The following is a 19,011-nucleotide window of genomic DNA, read 5'->3' on the forward strand; positions in this document are numbered from 1 at the left end:
TATTCTCTGTTTAGTGACAGATAGCATTCCAGTTTACTTTGCTGAGCTGTTGCTTCTGTCCAGTGTTTGAGATATTTCTCTTTTTGTGTTTTGATCATTTGGTTTAGTTTGGCTGGGGTTTGGGGTTGACTTTGGGGTTGACTTCTATCAATGGCTCTGCACGTGACATAGGACTAAAAACATCAGACTCATCCTCGCAGTAGCAGTGCCGAATCACAACTCACGTAAAGAAAATACCTCCGCACATCACCTACAGTAGCAATTACAAACAGAGATGGCTACAAAGAGGTCTATGTTACGGACAGTTAACAGTTGGCTAATAAAATGAACGTTGCAAGGCTTGCTTAAAAATTCTCTTTTTTTAATGCAGTATGTGTGTTTGCATGGTAGAAAAATCGCATTAGAAAAAGAATATTTTTACTGTGAAGTTTATTTATGTTAACTTAAACTCAATCTTTCTTGGTGAATTTTGTTATTTTTATAACACACAAGTCAAAAGGTTTGTCTTATAAAGTTCAAAATAATGAAATAAACGTCTATGATACAAACACGTTTTGTCTACACAGAACTTTTACTACTTAACTCAACTCTTCCCTGATAAGTATTTACTCAATCACTTGCAAGTGCTTGTAGGGGAAAATTGTCACCACTAGGGGGCGCTGTTGACGTTCTATCCGGGAGCCAACGAGCATTTATGATGTCTGTGGCCCATTTCAGAGCTGTTAAAAACAGAGTTGCGACACTCACGTCATTCAAGTACGTCCAAACTATCAGTCCGGCTCTCAGTACGTCCAAACTATCAGCCCGTTTAAATGGGTGCAACGTGTGTAAATATAAAGCCCTCGACACGAGTGAACTTCGCATTATAGACTCCCAATGGAAGTCTAATACAGTGACGTAACTCTCTCTTTCAACGGCTCTGAAAATAGAGCGACAAGAGTTGCCATGGTAACCATCAGTGGCACTCCGTCAAACAGTCGTTATACAGTTAGCGTCCCTACAAAGCAATTATAAAACAGCAACATATTGATATTAAACCGTAGATCGTATCTCTCGTGAAATTAAGACGAATGTCTTCATAACAGTAGACTAAATAAGATTTCAGTATTTGCTGCTGCGCTCAGTGGCCCATAGGGGGCAGCAGATTACAAATGCGTGATGGAGTAACGTCAGTTCAATACAAGTGAACACACTGTAGTGTCCACGGGGTGCAGATTACTTGAGAAAATCACCATAGGGTGACCATCAGAAGCTCATGCTTACTTCGTGCTTTTGAGCAGTTTGGAAACACCGAGGCCTTTCCAAAAAACTAACAGGACTATGAGGGCGACAAGCGGAGGGCCACTAGACAAAGGAGAGCTCCGTTTCCACAAAACAACCCCATAACGGAGCAAACAAAGCCAAACAACTGTTTTGACAGCTGCGCTGCTGACTGACCATCGCCATTCAGATCGGACATATCGGACTTAAACCGAACCTCTGCTGGAAAAACAAACTAGAGTGCTGATCGATTTACTTCTGTGCAAAATGGGGTGAGTGAGTGAGTTCACTTTCAAAGCGGCTTTTACTACAAACGTCCAAGAAAAGCGACGATTAATGCTGTTTAACGGCGCGATTCATCTCTGTTTGACACTCAACTGTCGTTGTCATTTCTGTGTAAGTTTCGTATGGATTCGCGTTTTGGATAAGTTAAGAAAAGACGACGATAAACTCGTACACTGGCGGTGTTTCAACATCTAGTGAGCCACCGAGCTAGACAGCGTTTGTGTGGATCATTTGCTTGGAAGTCAACCAAAATGTCCAAAGTATTGTCCAAAAAATGCTGCACGCGCCAGTGATGACTAGATCTCACGAGATTATAATATAAACGCTGTTTTATGGACGTATGGTTTTCCTTTCACCCGTCTGCAAAACATCTTTGTTGTTTAACTTTTGTTAAATGCTACTCTTTTGTGACCTACAACAAACACATTGTTATGAATGTTGTCCTCTCTTAGAATCTGTATGTAATACGTGTGCCAAGCAAACGAAACACCAGGACCCTTTCATCTAAAGAACACAAGTCCTCATTCATCTTGTGTAATCTTTTGCATGACTGAGAAGAATTACCTTGAACATCTGGAAGTAATATGGGGAGTTCAGTATACTCGGTATAATGTGTTAAATAACCCTACTCCGAACAGGAAGAAGTCTTATTTGACCTCACTTTAAGTTTTATCATTTATTTAAATGCACTTTTTATTGCATCAAATCATCATAACATCCCTGTTTCCTTTCAGTATACGCTTGAGACGTGTGGCAGATCGGCTTTGTTGACACGCATTCTCTGCAGAGGCGAGAGAAGGTGAACTGAGATTGGCCTCTCGCATGCTCAGAGGAGCTCAGATGGCACTCCGTAAATACATCTCGTTGCTAACAGACATTTCCCAGTAATTGGGTCGAGGATCACATCGGCCAGATGTGAAATTTTAGAACCGTGTGCTATTACCCAGCAGGTGATAAGAAGCCTTGAGAGGAGAAGTACGTGTCTCTTACCAAGTCCCTTAGCAGTTTTTTCACATTTGGCTGTCCATAGTTTCAGCATTTGCCAGATTTGTTCATTTAAGTCATATGTAAAGAAGTTCAACTGTGCTTTTGGGAACAATCAGGTCTAGTGCATACTAGAGACCTTAGATTTGCTATAGGCGCCGGGAGTCGGCCTTTAGGTTCGAATGCATCCCTACTGTTCATCAGAAGTGCTCGATAAACACTTTTCACACCTGCATTGCCTTTTCAAAAGTGTCCTGTCCGAGATAACCTTCCTGTATGCCAGAGTTATTAAGCATTGCCAAAATGTCACTTCATCCTCTCGAGGTTTACCGCAGACCGGAATGATGCCCAGATTTTGCTTCAGAGCCTTAATGTGCTGGCACAGGTGTGACCTTCAGCATTGTGGGATGGTGATGTGTCAAAGCCAAGTCTGATCTAAATCTGATCTTGGACAGAAGAATGAAATTTAATGAGCGATTATGAGATGTACTCACTTGATCGCTTGCTGTTAGCATCAGCCCCTTACTTACTTTTTGGCGGTGGGTTCTCTGCGGGCGGTGCAGAGGGATCAGGAGGTGTTATGGTGTGCATTTCGGAGTTCAGAGAGGATGGCGTGGTACAAGGACTAGGAGAAAAATGCAAGGAACTAGCTGCAACACACTGTGACATAATCTTCTGTCATCGGCCAATGAGAGTTAAGCAGAGGCGGCTCCAGTAGTGCTCTTTGATATCCATTTCATATTCCTGGAAATTCACTGGCTTGGCTCTTCACACGCCAACACAGATCATTTTCATTCCTGACTCTTTCATCTGAGATTTCTCCAAGCAGCACCCACTGAAGAATTGTGTGAAACGGATGGTCAATACTTGGCAAGTGTGTACTATGGGAGTTCTTCCATCAATGCTAAGAATGCATTGATTACCTGCATAGCGCAATTAATTGACACAAAACTGCAAAGCTAGAAGTGTTTTTATGCTCATGCGTGCACTGCATAGAGAACGATTCGACCATTATAGATGATGCATATCTCCTAGAGCCCGAGGCCTCTGACGGTCTATTCTAATCTGCCTACTCACTCCATTTTTTAAAACTGTTTTAGGTATTTTGTCTTAGCAAGGCACAATGCAACAAGTTTCCAGTGATCCAAATTGTCAATTATTTTGTCAATGCTAAATGCTAACGTGTCGACGTGATCACATTACATTAGAAGATGTTTGATTATTATATTATGGATTTTATTTTACAAAAGAAAGGTGTTTGTGTTGCGTCTCTTCGCGCTGCATCCAGTGGGCACAGAATTTCTGCTTATAATGGGTTCTAGTGATTTATTTGCGCTGCTCGCGGAGCAGGGCTAACGTTTTCAATCCATTCCCATGTAAGCTGAGCTCGCATGGTGCTTGCACTCCTGGAGAAAAGCGAGGATTCCTCTCCTCTGCGTGAACGTGCGCTCAAGTGCATAAGGCCTGATTCACATTTCACATCTAAAACCATGCAGAAAATGCGGGATGCACCCCGCGGGTCATGTGAGTAAAGAAATCAGCGCAGCTCACGTTGTCCAATAAGTTGAACTATTACCATCTCGATGTGGTGCTAACGCGCATAGAACAATGTGTGCGCCGCACCGCATGCGCGTCGCGACCGCAGAAAAGATGCGAAATGTGGATCGGCCCTAATTCATTGGATTAAAGACACGCCTAATACCCCGCCCTCAATTAATCGAGTTCTCGTTTTTCAAACCTGTCCAGTACTCCAAATGAAAAATGATCAAAATTTCCCATCTCTATTTGAGGTCTGAAAAATAAAGAGCATCTTTTCTGTTATTTTCACCTGTTTCTCCAGTTTTCATTTTCTGCAAATAAATGGAAGTAGAAACAATATTTTTACTACACATTTGGGATAAATATTGCTTGTAGTTCACAGAACGAAAAAAAAGTTAAGTTTACCTAAATACTTTCATATAAATAGTAAATTCAGAAATTTTTGTTATCACATTTTCATCAGTTCCGCACAGGACTCTGTATTTACACTCCCCGTGAAACGGAAGTTGCGATCGCTTTTTGACGCATTTCCGAGTGAAAAGGAATTTCAAAGGAGATCATTAGTGGGCGTAGCTTGCGTTTTTTACGGCAAATGATTGTATGTATAATACAGCTGTTGCATTTTGAAATGAAACTAGCAGCAGACTGTCAGTTGAGTGGGAGGAGTTAACGGATGCTCCACCCAAACCATCTTATTAACAGTATGTGATTTGAGAAGGATCGTCATTTCAGAGCGGAAGTGACTTCTTGGATTTTAACTGAGGGTACATGAATTTTAAAAGAAAAATACCTCAGGGCTCTAGAGTGCGACTAATTTGGTCGCACATGCGACCTTATTTTTCAATGGTGCGACTTAAAATTATCAGAGGTCGCACCGGTGCGACCAGCCGTTCGAGGGGAAAAAAACGATCAGCAACCCTGAAAGTCTTCCTGTGATTCAATAACAGACACACATTAGACCCATATCGTGGTCTAAACCAATCAATGATAGTGAAGGGCAGACCCCCCTCTGATTGGCTGTGGTCCAGATATTCCTGCACGTGAGTGTACCAGAGGTCGCGTTAACTGAAAATTCTCTGTCATTGACGGATTTTTCACCAGTGACGGAAAAATCTGATGGCCGCCCGTCATTTTGTCGGATTACAATGAGGGCAATTTGTAAATCCCCATTTCCCTTCAGCGTGATATGCTCGAAAAGCAACCTGCGTGTTTTCACCTGTTATTGTTACTGACTTGACATATACGTCGGATGTCGCGCTGGGACGCGGGAAAGACAGTTGACCTATCAAAGTAAACCAAATAACATGAAGAATGAAGGAGTATCCATGCACATTTCCCGCCAGTCCTGTGTAAACTATGTTTTTTATACAATGTTTTCGTGAGTTGACAGAGCTCACAGTCTGCAGCACCAGGAGCCGGACCGCGATCGCAAAACAAACAAGAGATGATCACAAGTCCAGATAAACACACGATAAACAACGTAAAACTTGCTTCACTGCTTATTATTTGTTGTCCGTAATGTTTGCTAATTTCCTTGTGTAGTGATAATGGCAGAGCTCTCGTTCTTTAAGTGTGCTGCACCATTTTCATTACTTACGTTTTATTCAAACGGTTTTGTACAGTATTTTTATAGACTTCAACACTAGGATTTTTTTAAATAAATTGTTATTAGAGTAAGTCTCTCACCACTGGAAAGTGACTTTTTCTTGTGATACGGGACTGTTGTGCTTTTAATTTCATCATTGAACTTGAAACACGATTTACTCCAAATTCCGTTCCTAAAAATCACAGCGATTCAGCCGACATCAGCTATAACTTTTGTTACAAACACAAGATATGAGCAAAATAAAAAGTGATTTGGAAAGGGCTTGAATATGGTATCAAAAACTGTATCGGCTTTATTGGGCATTCGGTTGTATCACAATACAAAAAGTTCCGAGACGCCAGTACAGCGTGATGACGTCACGAACATACAAATTATCACCTAACGCCACCTTGAACCATAGTGACGGGTAATAACAGATTATGACGGAGTTTTTACGAGCATGTAAATCAAAATGACGGACAAAAAAACTCTAGCGCAACCTCTGGTGTACGTTTGAAAATGCGTGTGCTGCAGTGAGACAGAGAGGTGAGGAGACTAATGCTGTTAGTTAAACAGAGTGGATGTAGAAGGGGATGATGAGAGAAGATGAAAAGAACAATTCACAACTTTTTCGTAAATAATGTTAATTTAAGGCCTGATCCGTCCAAAAATCAGAAGCAATGCTCCGACACGGAGCCTTCAAGCCCTTGTCCATTTATCTTGAGATCTTTTAAGTTTAAATTTCACTTAACTGAAGCACATTAAGTACAAACACTTTTTCAGTAAGTTACCTTTCTTGTAAATTTGTTCTTCAAATAAAGAACTTAATGTTGAACAGTTTGTAAGATAAACATTTACAAGCAAATTTTGCCCATATGGACATTAAACAAAAGTGAACTGGTCAAAGCAGGTAAATGTTAAATGCGATGCGGTCTAAAATTTGGGTGCACCTAACTTTTGTGCTAGTGCACCCAAGAAAAAAAGTAAGGCGCACCAGTGCAACCAGTGCAAAAAGTTAGTCTAGAGCCCTGTACCTGCATAGATATGCTAATTACTATAAATTTGCAATATTTCATGAAAAAATTATAATTTAAATTTTTTATTTCACTGGGACTTTAAGTATTGTAATCTATTTCCAAGTGAAATTGAATATTGAACACCAAATAGGGCCTATAGCAGCTGTCCTTTTCAGTGTCTGCATAAACCGTCACGCTGACATTGTCAGAGAAGGAACAACACTCCAGAGCACAAAAAATCTTTCATAATAAACATTGAATATTCCATATAAAATAAAGAACTGTCAGTTTGCGATGAACTCACTTTTACGTAAAGAAGAGAGCTTTTATCAATGCTATATCAAGTCACATCTGGTTAGACCAGCAACCTGGTTACCATACCTGAGCTTTATCCACTGACGCCATACTTGTATCATTTTACAAACAGTGTGGAACAACCTTGAAATTTGAGCCATTCTTGCAGATCAGAAAACCTTATTCTCATCATCATCTCGTATTGATTTAGTATTAGGATGTGATGATGTCAGACAGAATCTCTCCCCGGCCTTACCGGAGAACCGTGCACCTTCATAACAAGACACTTGACCTCGCATTAGATGCTCGATCACACACACCTGCTACGAAATTGAACTATATCAGCCTAAGAATAATGAAACTGATGGCATCCTGAGGAGGAACTGAATAATGCATTGAATGTTGTATTTTTTGTCTCAAAGGGAACAGCCACTATTCAGCGCCAAGGCGCACGTTTTCCAGATCGACCCGGCCACTAAACGTAACTGGATTCCGGCCAGCAAACACGCTGTCACCGTCTCGTTCTTCTACGATGCCGGCAGGAGCGTGTATCGCATCATCAGCGTGGGGGGCACTCAGGTGAGAGACCTTGTCTATAGGCGAACAAATCTAAATCTATTTGTTCCAGTTTCATTTATCTAAAGATATGTTTCTTTTGATGTTTTATGTAATATAGGCGATTATAAACAGCACAATTACACCGAATATGACCTTCACAAAAACATCACAGAAATTTGGCCAGTGGGCAGACAGCAGGGCGAACACAGTTTACGGCCTGGGTTTCACCTCGGAGCAGCATCTTCAACAGGTAAATGTTTATTGTTGGAAAGACATTTTTATTTAGGAATTTTCTTCATAAAATATTACTTTATTCAAAATCACTGGCAATAATTAAGACAGTAGTCTGTGATTTAGACTATCTTTGAGACATGTTACTGATACAACAGATTCGGATTTTAACAAATACAGCATTCCAGCCATGCTAAAATAAGGGATGTAGTAATAATAAGTCTTGCTTTATTGTTTAAACATACTTGTTATAAAATAACTTATTGTTTCCAATCGTGTTGTGTGCAATTGTCTGTTCAGTTTGCAGAACAGTTCAAGGACCTAAAGGAAGCAGCTCGGCTCGTTCGGGATAAATCCCAGGAGAAGTTTGAGTTGTTGAGTCCTGCTTTAAGCATCACGACTCCTCAGGTAAACTCACCTCCAATAGGATTCAAGCAGAACATACCTGTTAGACACCTGACTGAAAACAACATGGTAGCTTGCCGTAATGATTATAACTTCAACATTTAATAACTCATTCCGTAATATCTCAATCTCAGTTGCTCAATATAGTTAATGTGCCAGCAGATTCAAACCCAGAGGCTCATCTGGCCTTTGGGGATATGACATCTAATGCATCTGTCCTTATAATCGGTAGTCAAAATCTAATATGAAAACTGCTCAGCAGTTTGTTATTACAGACACAGAAACTATTAAATTGGGTGTAAGATTATTAATTGTTTTTGCAGAAGAGGAATTATGTCTGGATTTTACTCTGGGAAGCAAAGTGAACCTGTAGGCGGTTTTTACTGTGTTTATTGTGTTTCTGAATGCTTATGAAGCGAGTTTGTGTATGTTCTCAAAGCATGTCTTCACATGCCAGGTGGTGACACTGGCGGGTGTGGAGTGAGTTATATAACACTGCGGGGTCTCTGAGCGAATTTATAAGCAGTGTGTGTTTAGCTTTACAGGAAGCTGATCATTTTCACTTACTGAAAGGGAAATTCTATGATAACTATCATACTTCATTCTTAAAGATATAGTTCACCTTCAAAATGAAAATTCTGTCATCATTTACTGAGCCCTCAGGTTGTTCAAAATCTGGATAAAGGTTTTTGTTCTGTGAACACAAAGGAAGATATTTGGAAGAATGTAAATAATCAAACAGATCTCATTCCCCATTTACTGCCATGGTGGGGAAAATACATACTATGGGAGTCAATATGGGAGTTAAAATATCTTCCTTTGTGTTCATCAGAACATCAACATTTATACAGGTTTGGAACAACTTGAGTGAGGAAATTATGACCGAATAAAATTTCCTGTAGACCTCCACAAACAATCAATAATGGTTGAGTAGTTTTAATTTAATTTAATACAATTAATATAAAATCAAATATGAAGATAAGTTTATATGAATATAAATTAAATAAAAAATAAATGTACTATAACCAAACAAAGACCGCAAGTTAACTTTGGGCAAGGCGCATACGTCCGATGAAACTTGACCTCCCATGAGCTTGCATGTGTTCAGATGTGTCTCTCTATAGCTACAGTTGTGTTTAAAATTATTCAACCCCCACTGAAATTGATTGTTTTGGTCGGTTTGACATTGATTATGATCATTCAGTCATCCTGCTTACAATTAAATCAAAGAGGCACGTGTAGGTCAGACAAATATAACATAACATTTATAATGAAATAACAACAAATGTCTTTTCTGAGCTCACATCATTATCAGTTTTATTCAACCCCCAAGTGACATTCAATCTTAGTACTTAGTACAACATCCTTTTACAGTTATAACAGCTTTTAAACGTGAAGCATAGCTTGACACAAGTGTCTTGCAGCGATCTACGGGTATCTTTGCCCATTCATCATGGGCAAAAGCCTCCAGTTCAGTCACATTCTTAGGCTTGCGCACTGCAACTGCTTTCTTTAAGTCCCACCAGAGGTTCTCAATCGGATTTAAGTCTGGTGACTGCGATGGCCACTTCAAAATGTTCCAGCCTTTAATCTGCAACCATGCTCTAGTGGACTTGGAGGTATGCTTGGGATCATTGTCCTGTTGAAAGGTCCAACGTCTTCCAAGCCTCAGGTTTGTGACGGACTGCATCACATTGTCATCCAATATCTCCTGGTACTGAAGAGAATTCATGGTACCTTGCACATGCTGAAGCTTCCCAGTACCTGCAGAAGCAAAACAGCCCCAAAGCATGATTGACCCCCCGCCATGCTTCACAGTAGGCAAGGTGTTCTTTTCTTCATAGGCCTTGTTCTTCCTCCTCCAAACATAGCGTTGATCCATGGGCCCAAACAGTTCTAATTTTGTTTCATCAGTCCACAGAACACTATCCCAAAACTTCTGTGGTTTGTCCACATGACTTTTGGCATACTGCAGTCGACTCTTCTTATTCTTTGGGGACAGCAAGGGGGTGCGCCTGGGAGTTCTGGCATGGATGCCTTCATTACGCAGGGTGCGCCGTATTGTCTGAGCAGAAACTTCAGTACCCACATCTGACAAATCTTTTCTCAGTTCCTCAGCAGTCACACGGGGACTTTTCTCCACTCTACGCTTCAGGTAGTGCACAGCAGTCGAAGTCAGCAGCTTCTTTCTGCCACGACCAGGTAGCGTTTCAACAGTGCCCTTTGCCTTGAATTTGCGAATGATGCTTCCTATGGTGTCTCTTGGTATGTTTAACATCTTTGCAATCTTCTTATAGCCATTGCCCTTCCTGTGAAGAGTAATCACCTGTTCTCTTGTCTTCCTGGACCATTCTCTTGACCTCACCATGTTTGTTACCACACCAGTAAATGTCTAGAAGGAGCTGAGTATCACAGTCATTTTAAAGCTGCCTAATTGGTGCTTATTAGGCTTTATTGCTGCTCCCTGATATCCACAGGTGTTTTCAATACCTGATTGAAAACACTTCATTGAACCTCTGTTCTTCAGAGTGGTAGTCTTTAAGGGGTTGAATAATTATGTCAATGAAGAATTCACAAAAGAAACCTTTACTACTGTATTACAAAACTAATTGATGTCATTTTACTTGCATATGGTTCTTTAAGAAGTCCTTGTAGGATTTCATTCTGAATACAATTACAAATGTACACTAAATTCCCTAAAACCATTTACAGCATTGGGGGTTGAATAATTTTGAACACAACTGTATATGAAACAGACCACTGAGTTACACTTATTCATTATTTAACCAAACCTGAGTGTTCAGAGTTGAAAACGGCAACAATGCCGCACTTCATAATAAAATCTTTCTGAGGGGTGTACTTGAAACCAGTATCTATATTAAGTATGCTTTTCAAAACTTTGAGCTAGTTATGCATGATATATTATCGGCCGATAAATGGTCATATTTAATGTAATCGGTATCATCATCGGCAGCAGGGCCTAAAGTATTCTGGCACCGTGCTGGATCTCCGACTTGCGTCGTTTGGCTGCTGAATTTGTTTTTGCTTAAAAAAGATTGCATTTAAAAAAGCTTCCTGATATCAGTTCGAGTTCATAGGCTCACCTTCCAATGGTATGAGAGGAACACAGTTATCTCCCTCAAACAAACAAACATTATTAGCCAATCAGAAGTAAAGTGGGGCGGGTCTTGGAGGGTGGCTGCTGGAGTGGAGACGACGTCACAGAGAGTAGCAAGCAACTACAGTCGGCAGGATGGCGAGTAAGTTTATAAAGCCTAAAGGGGGGTGCTGCTTATAAATCTCTTACAAATTGGTGGATAAAAAATCAGGCCAATATATAGTACACACATACTTAAAATGTGTAGACAGGTCGATGTCAGTCGCCTTTGGATAAACGCATCGGCCAAATGCATAAATGTAAATCTAAATATATATTAAAGCCAATAAATAATATTAAGATACAGTATATTCGTGGTGCAACGGATCACAAAACTCACGGTTTGGATAATTTTACGGATTTTTGGTCACATATCTGATCAAAAATCATTCGGCTGGATAATAGAAAAACTGTGTCCATCTTCATTTCAAGCTGCAAAGCAACAAAATGTAATCATTTTAATGTCTACTTTTCTATGTCTAATGTACTGTTCCAACACCGTCCAGTATCAGCTTCAGTGAAACAGCCCCAGTTCATGATAAAGAAAGTTCATGCTTGAATCTGTGATCCTACTATAAAATGCAGAAATCTGCGAGATACATTATTGAAGAAGCTCTCCGAAACCATTAACCGTGCAGTGAAGTGGCCTCCTCTTTGAATCTCCCTACTCCTTTTAATATATTAAACACACGGAGAGCTTCATCTCATCCTCTTTTGCCCAGACGATCGATAGAGAAGAAGGCACATGAGCCGTCGGCTGCAGTGGTCAGATTGGAAGTAGAACATCTTCCTGAATGCCAAGTTCGAGATTGATAAATAATACAAGCTTTTCTGAGTGCTCTATAGACACACCACAGCACATGTTTGAAAGACCAAGGCTGTTCCACAGAGAAAGCAAAACAGTGCGTTCTTTCATGAGCATGTTCTGGTTTTGTAGATCAACAGTGGTTTGAAATAAACTGATGTACTTTGAGTTTTCCATCACAGTACGTGGCTATTTGTTGCCTTGTCCCCGATGTACTCCAGACTGCAGTGCTCAAGGTTATCTATGTAAAAGAAACTGACTAGGAATGACGTGTTCATAGAAATGTTTTCTTGCTGTTTTAGTGTGAAATGGAAGATGTTCTACAGAAGCCCTAAATGCACAACTGCTCTACAGAACGCATTTTGTTAATACATAATCTCCATGGATAATGGATGGATATTATTGGCAGCATCACACTGATGTTTGAAATGTAAACAATGCTTTTATTGGCCAGCATTGATATGATCACAAATATTTTGTGCTTCTTAAGTATGTGTACATCTTTTGTACGCAAACGATTGCCCGTAATGATAGTCATGGGGTTGACTGATGCATGTATGTGTGTAACACAGGCTCCTCCGCTGCTCGATGTCAACGGCTGCACTGAGGAAAAGCTGTTTCGCAGTAAGAGTGCTGATATGGAGCAGACCACAGAGAAAGAGCAGATGAGGAAGATGCTGTCTGAAGGGTAAAACACATCTGCCCGACTCCCATCCTATTTACATCTTGACTTTTAAATGATGTTTATTTATAAAATATGGTGCTTTCTATACATTCATACAATTCGGTGTCCATTTACTTACTAATGTAGATATTGATCACGTTTTTTTTTCTTTTTTACGGGGGATATGTTTACAAAATTATCTGATGTCAAATGAATCTAGAAATTAAGGCTACTTTTAAATACATCATATGCTTTTTCTTCTTATAAATAGTGATTTTGATGTTCATCAAGGTCAACCCTGTCACTAAAAAGGTTTTTAATCTTTACTAGTTTTCATCACATTTTTATGTTTTTAAAAATTGTATTATTGAAAGATAGCAGTTATTCTAAACATGTCTCAAATGTTGGGTTACAAAAAGGAAAACCTCTTTTAAAACTTATAGAATATTAAAGGCTGTCTTCATAATTCAACCATCTTAGGTTATTGATCAGCATTTGCAGCACCTCATTTTACTGACTATTTTTGTTCTTTACAATTATTATATCTACTAGGAAAGTACAGGCCTCTATACCTAAATTCTTTACACATATTTAAGGTTGAATGTGTACGTTTGTAGAGGATCTATTGACAGAAATGCAATATAATATACATAACTATGTCTTTAGAGGTGTATAAGGACCTTACTTAATGAAGCGTTGTTTTTATTATCCTGTGCACGTGGCATGCTTTCTTTTTAGCTGAATGCACAGCCTTGGAAAGTACACTTCCTTCGACTCATACGCATACACACAGGATTTGAACCATGCATGTTGCGACATATTGCAATACCTCTCCTGGCCTACAGGGGTCCGCAATCAGCATTTATGCTGCTTCGAGGGTGGCAAAGGAAACAGCAGAACAACACCAAGAAGAACAATGGAGAACATGCTGCTCTGTTTGTTGTTACTGGAAGAAGAGGAAATTAAAAAGCAAAGCGAGAGAAGATGGTCTGTGCGATCGCTGAACCAGCAAAGAATGGTCTTCTTACATGTAATTCCCCATGTTGTTTCTACAGTAGCCCTAAACGGACAAACTGCTCTACAGAGCGCTTTTCATGAATACGTGATCTCCTTTAGCAAAGTGAAAACGTGATGACATCTTAGTCCTGTGAGAGCCGCCGTAGTGCTTCGAATGGGAGTGAGCAGTGAGCCTTGGTTGCAATTCACCACTAGATGCTGCTAAATTTCATACACTGGACCTTTAATTTACATTATATTTTGGACTCAAAGCACGTACGCATGTTTGGACACGTAAAATATTCATTGTTTGACCTCTCTTTAAATTAGTCAGACATTTTGCGGTGTGGTACTAGGTACATGTGGTGTCTGACCTCACTTCCTCACGCATGTTGATCTAATCAGTACGTCTGATATACTCTTCCTGCTCAGTAGTTTTCTGGGCTAATAGGCAGTGAGCTTCACGTCAAAAGTTTTACGGAATCATGAAGTCACATTACTGAATACAATCATTTTTTTTAGCATCTGATGAGCTTAAAATAGAAACCTAAGCCCATGCTCATTCAGCTGCCCTAAAGGGATAGTTCACTCAAAAAAATGACTAGTCGTTCATCATTTATTCATCGTCACGTCATCCCACACCTTTATGAGTTTCTTTCTCCTGCAGAACACACAAGAAGATATTTTGAAAGACGTTGGTAACCAAACAACAAAGGCCCCCCATTGACTTCCACTTTGTGGACACAAAACATTTCACAAAATATCTTCTTTTGTGCTTAACAGAAGGAAGAGTCATATAAAGGCTTGGAATGACAGGTGTGTTAATAAATGATAACAGTATTTTCCCTGTTAGGTGAACTATCCATGTGAAAGAGTTAGAAACCCTTAGAAATGTGTTTTTAAAAGGAAGTCCATACAGGTTTTGAACAACACGACATTAAAACCTTTTTTGGTGAATTATCTTTTAACAAACATGTTTACACCAAGATTAGTTATTGAGCCAGACGTTGACATGCCAAATAAACGGAACAATATTAAAAGCGTGACCCGAGGTAGTTCGGATAAGCGGTAGAAAATGGAATGGAATATTAAAAGCACCAGAGAGCCACAGTGTTTATACTGTATGTGGGAAGTCAGCCTACGATTTGCTTGCTTATAGTCCCTGCTATTGAAATGGGATTGAGGAAACTATTTTGACACTTTTACTTCTACGTTTGAATTCTGAAATCTGTCTCTGATGGTTTTATATAAATTTGTGACATTTCAAATTGAAGACATATGTGCTATGTCAATGTCACTAATAAAACAACAGTTGTTGACTAATGTGCTGTAAAATAAACAATAAACAATGCAAAATAAATTGAAATGCATAATCAAACAAAAGATCAACTTTGATTATAAGCCGAACAGAAAACGTGTGTTTACCATCTGCTCCTGTCGCACTAAAAATCTTTGATGAAATTTGTCTTGGGTTTCAGAAGGAGCTTCAAAATGAGTATAACTGAAACACAGATGTTTGTTTGTTCACAGGTCGATATGTGAAATAAGCTCAGAAGCCGAGCTGTTTTCTCTTCGGGAAAGCAACGCAAAGCTGTTAGCGGCTCTTCATGAAGCGAGCAGCAGCATTGAACAATGGAAAAAACAGCTAGCCGAGTATCAGGAAGAAACAGATCGGCTCAGAGAGCAGGTGAGGAGCCGTCAGTCACATCACTTCAGACTCATGATTGTTTTTTAATGCCCATTGGATGTAAATATTAAAATGGTTGGGTACATATCATTTCAGATGGTGTTTTCAATTTGTTTTAGCAGCGGTCTCACGCGAACTGAAAACTTCCCCTTCGGCACGTTTTTACATAGATGATTCTCAACAAATGCTTTGAAGGTCTGCTTAACCGAACATCAGCTAGGTGACACATGTAGTTCAGGTCTCACGGGAGGGCGTCCTAGGATATTTATAGGAAAAGACAATACGCGTTCACTGCCCAGAATGGGAAAGACAAATGACCGTTGGGAAAATGAGACTCTCTAACATAAACAGAAAAGTACTTTGAGTTGTGATGGTGGTAGAAGCAGTGCAGTGCAGTGATGGCCTGGTTTACTTTCTTTATGGAGTTTGGAAGGGTGTGAAGTTGCTCCTAAAATTATAGAGACCTTTGAAAATAAAACACTCTGTTACAGAAAGAAGAATTGTGGTTAATGTGTGAGTTATGGATCTACAGTTTGGTCAGAAAATCGAAAAATATATTGAAAGAAATGTAGTTTTATTTATAGGTCCAGTGTATGAAATATAGTGGCATCTAGTGGTGAGGTTGCGAATTGCAACCAACGGCTCCCTTCACCCCACCCTTCGAAGCACTTTGTTGGCAGACACAGGACTAAGATGATGTCATGTGTTTGCTTCTTTGTTAAAGGAGATCACGTATTTATGAAACACGCTCAGTAGAGCAGTTGGTCAGTTTAGGGCTACTGTAGAAACAACATGGTCACTTCCATGTAAGGGGACCTGTGGTGTATGTAGATAGAAATAGATCATTCTAAGGTAATAAAAACATAACACTTCATTATGTAAGGTCTTTAAACACCTCCGAACACATAGTTAGGTAGATTATGTTGCATTACTGTCAATAGATCCTCCAAAACATTACACACTGGACCTTTAAACCTGGAAATAAAGTTTGGAATTTAAGACATTAAAAAGAAAGTCATATATATAATGATTTATTGCATAAATTGTAAGATGGCAGACGGTTTCATGTTTCAGGTTGCAGAGCTGGAAGCTCAGAGCTCAGTTTCAGCCTCAGGCGAGAGGGGGAGCGAGGAGCTCATGCAGACTATGGCTGAGATGGAGGCCCTTATAAAAGCTAAAGATGAGGTACACTGTTCAAACACACTATGTAATAACACTGATAAAAACAGCTTAAAATCTTTCAACTTTTCAGGTCAATGTGGATAAAATATTCCTTGTTTATTTCTTTTCATTTTAATTATACAGGAAATAAAGATTCTGCAAGGCAGGAAACCAGACATTACTGATCTGGAGAAAGAAAGAGAGGAGGCCTGCAAAAGGGTCCAGGTAGAGTTTCACTAAAAAAAATATTGTCCTTTGTTTAATTATAGAGAAATAAAGGGATAGTTTAGTCAGAAATGAAAATTGTCATCATTTACTCGCTCTGTTGTCATTTCAAACCTGTATGACTTCTACAGAACACAAAAGAAGATATTTTGAAGAATGCTGGTAACCGAACTATACCGCTTGAATTGGTTTTGTTTCCATACAGTAGAAGTGAATGAGTGAATGAGACTTCAAAATATCTTCTTTTCTGTTCTGTAGAAGAGAGAAACGACAAGATAGTGAGTAAACAATGACAAAATGTACATTTTGAGGTGAACTGCATCTTTAATACATATTTGTCCTGGAGATAGGACTTGGAGGAGAAGAACGCAGAGTTGGAGAATCGTGTGCAGTCAGCAGAAAGCGCTTTAGCTTTCTCTCTGGATGCCAGGAACCAGGTGGAGAGTGAAGTGCAGAAAGTCGTTGAGAATTTAGATGTCAAGATCTATGATTTGAGTAACCTGCGACAGAATTTATCCAAGCTCCTGGAGAAATGACTAAAGAAACATCAACAGCTGCAGTTGGACCACAACAGCTGCGGCAAAACCATGACAAAGACACTATTATAAAGTAGAAACTCTACTGGGATCTGTCCAGCTGCCCAAGTCGCACAATTCAGCTGTTCATCATGGTACAAGTCTGGTCGAAAAATGAATAAGTTGCATGACAGTAACTTATGTTTAGGGCACCATTGCTGATTTGCCACCACTATTCACATTTATCAGATGTTTCTCACTTTCAAAACAGAGCACATGTTTGCCTAAAATAATAGAAAACTTTAGAAAAAAGCTTTTTATAGGCAGGTTTCAGACCTGACTGGTACTGCAGATATATATATATATAGTGTAGATGACATTGACTTGTGATAAATCTGTGAGTTAACTAGTTTTTGAAGCATTTTGAACAGAACGTGTAGAGATAAGCTATATTGTTCAATATATTCACCAGGATAGTTCTCTGATGCATATAGCTAGAATAAAACAATAAAAATATCTCAGTATTTAAAGCCACAAGCATGTCTGTTGGGAGATTCTGTTTGGACATTTATTAGGCTATTATTTAATTTAATGGCTTATTGAATTACTCGGGCCATTAGCACTTTCTCCTACATGCTTCATAAAGCTTGCCTTATGTAGGGCTCTGTACTTGACAACTACAGCAACAGGGGAATATAAGCACATAGTTCTAACTTGTAACACAACATATCTCGTGGCAACAATTCATAACATGAATAACATTAACATCTCCTTATCATTTACTCATTTATTCATCGTTTTACTGGTGTGCTGCAGCTTGTGTCTGAATATGCAAGTAGTTGTTGTATAAATCCTGATGGGTTCCTGCAAGCTGGACAATTTAATAGTCAGATTTAATTTCCACTACAGTTCAATCAGTTTAAACACACTAAATGCAACAACCCTTTAGGTGCGTAACTTTAGACCTTTTATAGACCACAGTCGTGTGTCATCTTGCTTGCTTCTTTATACCATTTATATGTAGTTTTCCTTTTTTAAGAAAGTATTTTCCTTTCTTTAGTTTAAACGTGTACTGTTACGGTTGTGTTTACTCCACTTGGACATTGTTTTCACATACTCTTAAAAAATTGCACATGCTATTTTTCTATTGTGTGCCTGTTGTTGGTGATTTTATATGAATTCACAATAAAAGTGTTTGGCTACTTGGGAACCTCTTCGGTGATTTATTTCTCACACATTACTCTGTGTAGACTATAAATTCATACAAAATATGCAATGCAGTGTCATTGAATACGGTAACTTTAAATCTTATGACTAAATAAACAAATAAAATATTCTGCACATTTGTATTGCTATGGTTTTGAAGGAAATGCTGTTTTTATTTTACAAAATATGTAAGAAATGTCGTTTTTATTGGGGAAGGATTGGCGGAGACAATCGTGAAATATACAGGTAAACATTGGTAAATAGCCTTTGCAAACATGTCTTTTTGGTGTGTTTAATGACACTTATTCAGTTCTTTCTGCGTGTATAGTGTATAGAAGCCCTCGCACTGCTGTTTACTCACTACTGCCACTTAGCGAAGAGTAAAAGTTCTGAGTAAATACAAATATATAGTATACAAAGACATGAAAGGTTCGATGT

At 39.1% G+C, this 19,011-nt stretch overlaps 1 protein-coding gene across 1 annotated transcript; it reads left to right on the plus strand.

Annotated features, from left to right (window-relative positions):
- The first annotated feature begins 799 nt into the window (after positions 1–799).
- Positions 800–18,571, plus strand: homer3b (homer scaffold protein 3b). The gene is made up of 9 exons (XM_056735245.1): positions 800–1,532; positions 7,386–7,542; positions 7,640–7,771; positions 8,053–8,160; positions 12,692–12,807; positions 15,310–15,466; positions 16,541–16,651; positions 16,772–16,852; positions 17,203–18,571. Exons 1-9 carry the CDS (start codon positions 1,528–1,530, stop codon positions 17,386–17,388), a joined length of 1,053 nt encoding a protein of 350 aa, XP_056591223.1. The 5' UTR covers positions 800–1,527; the 3' UTR covers positions 17,389–18,571.
- The last annotated feature ends 440 nt before the right edge of the window (positions 18,572–19,011 follow it).

Source organism: Triplophysa dalaica, chromosome 21 (genome assembly GCF_015846415.1).
Source record: "Triplophysa dalaica isolate WHDGS20190420 chromosome 21, ASM1584641v1, whole genome shotgun sequence".
NCBI lineage: Eukaryota > Metazoa > Chordata > Actinopteri > Cypriniformes > Nemacheilidae > Triplophysa > Triplophysa dalaica.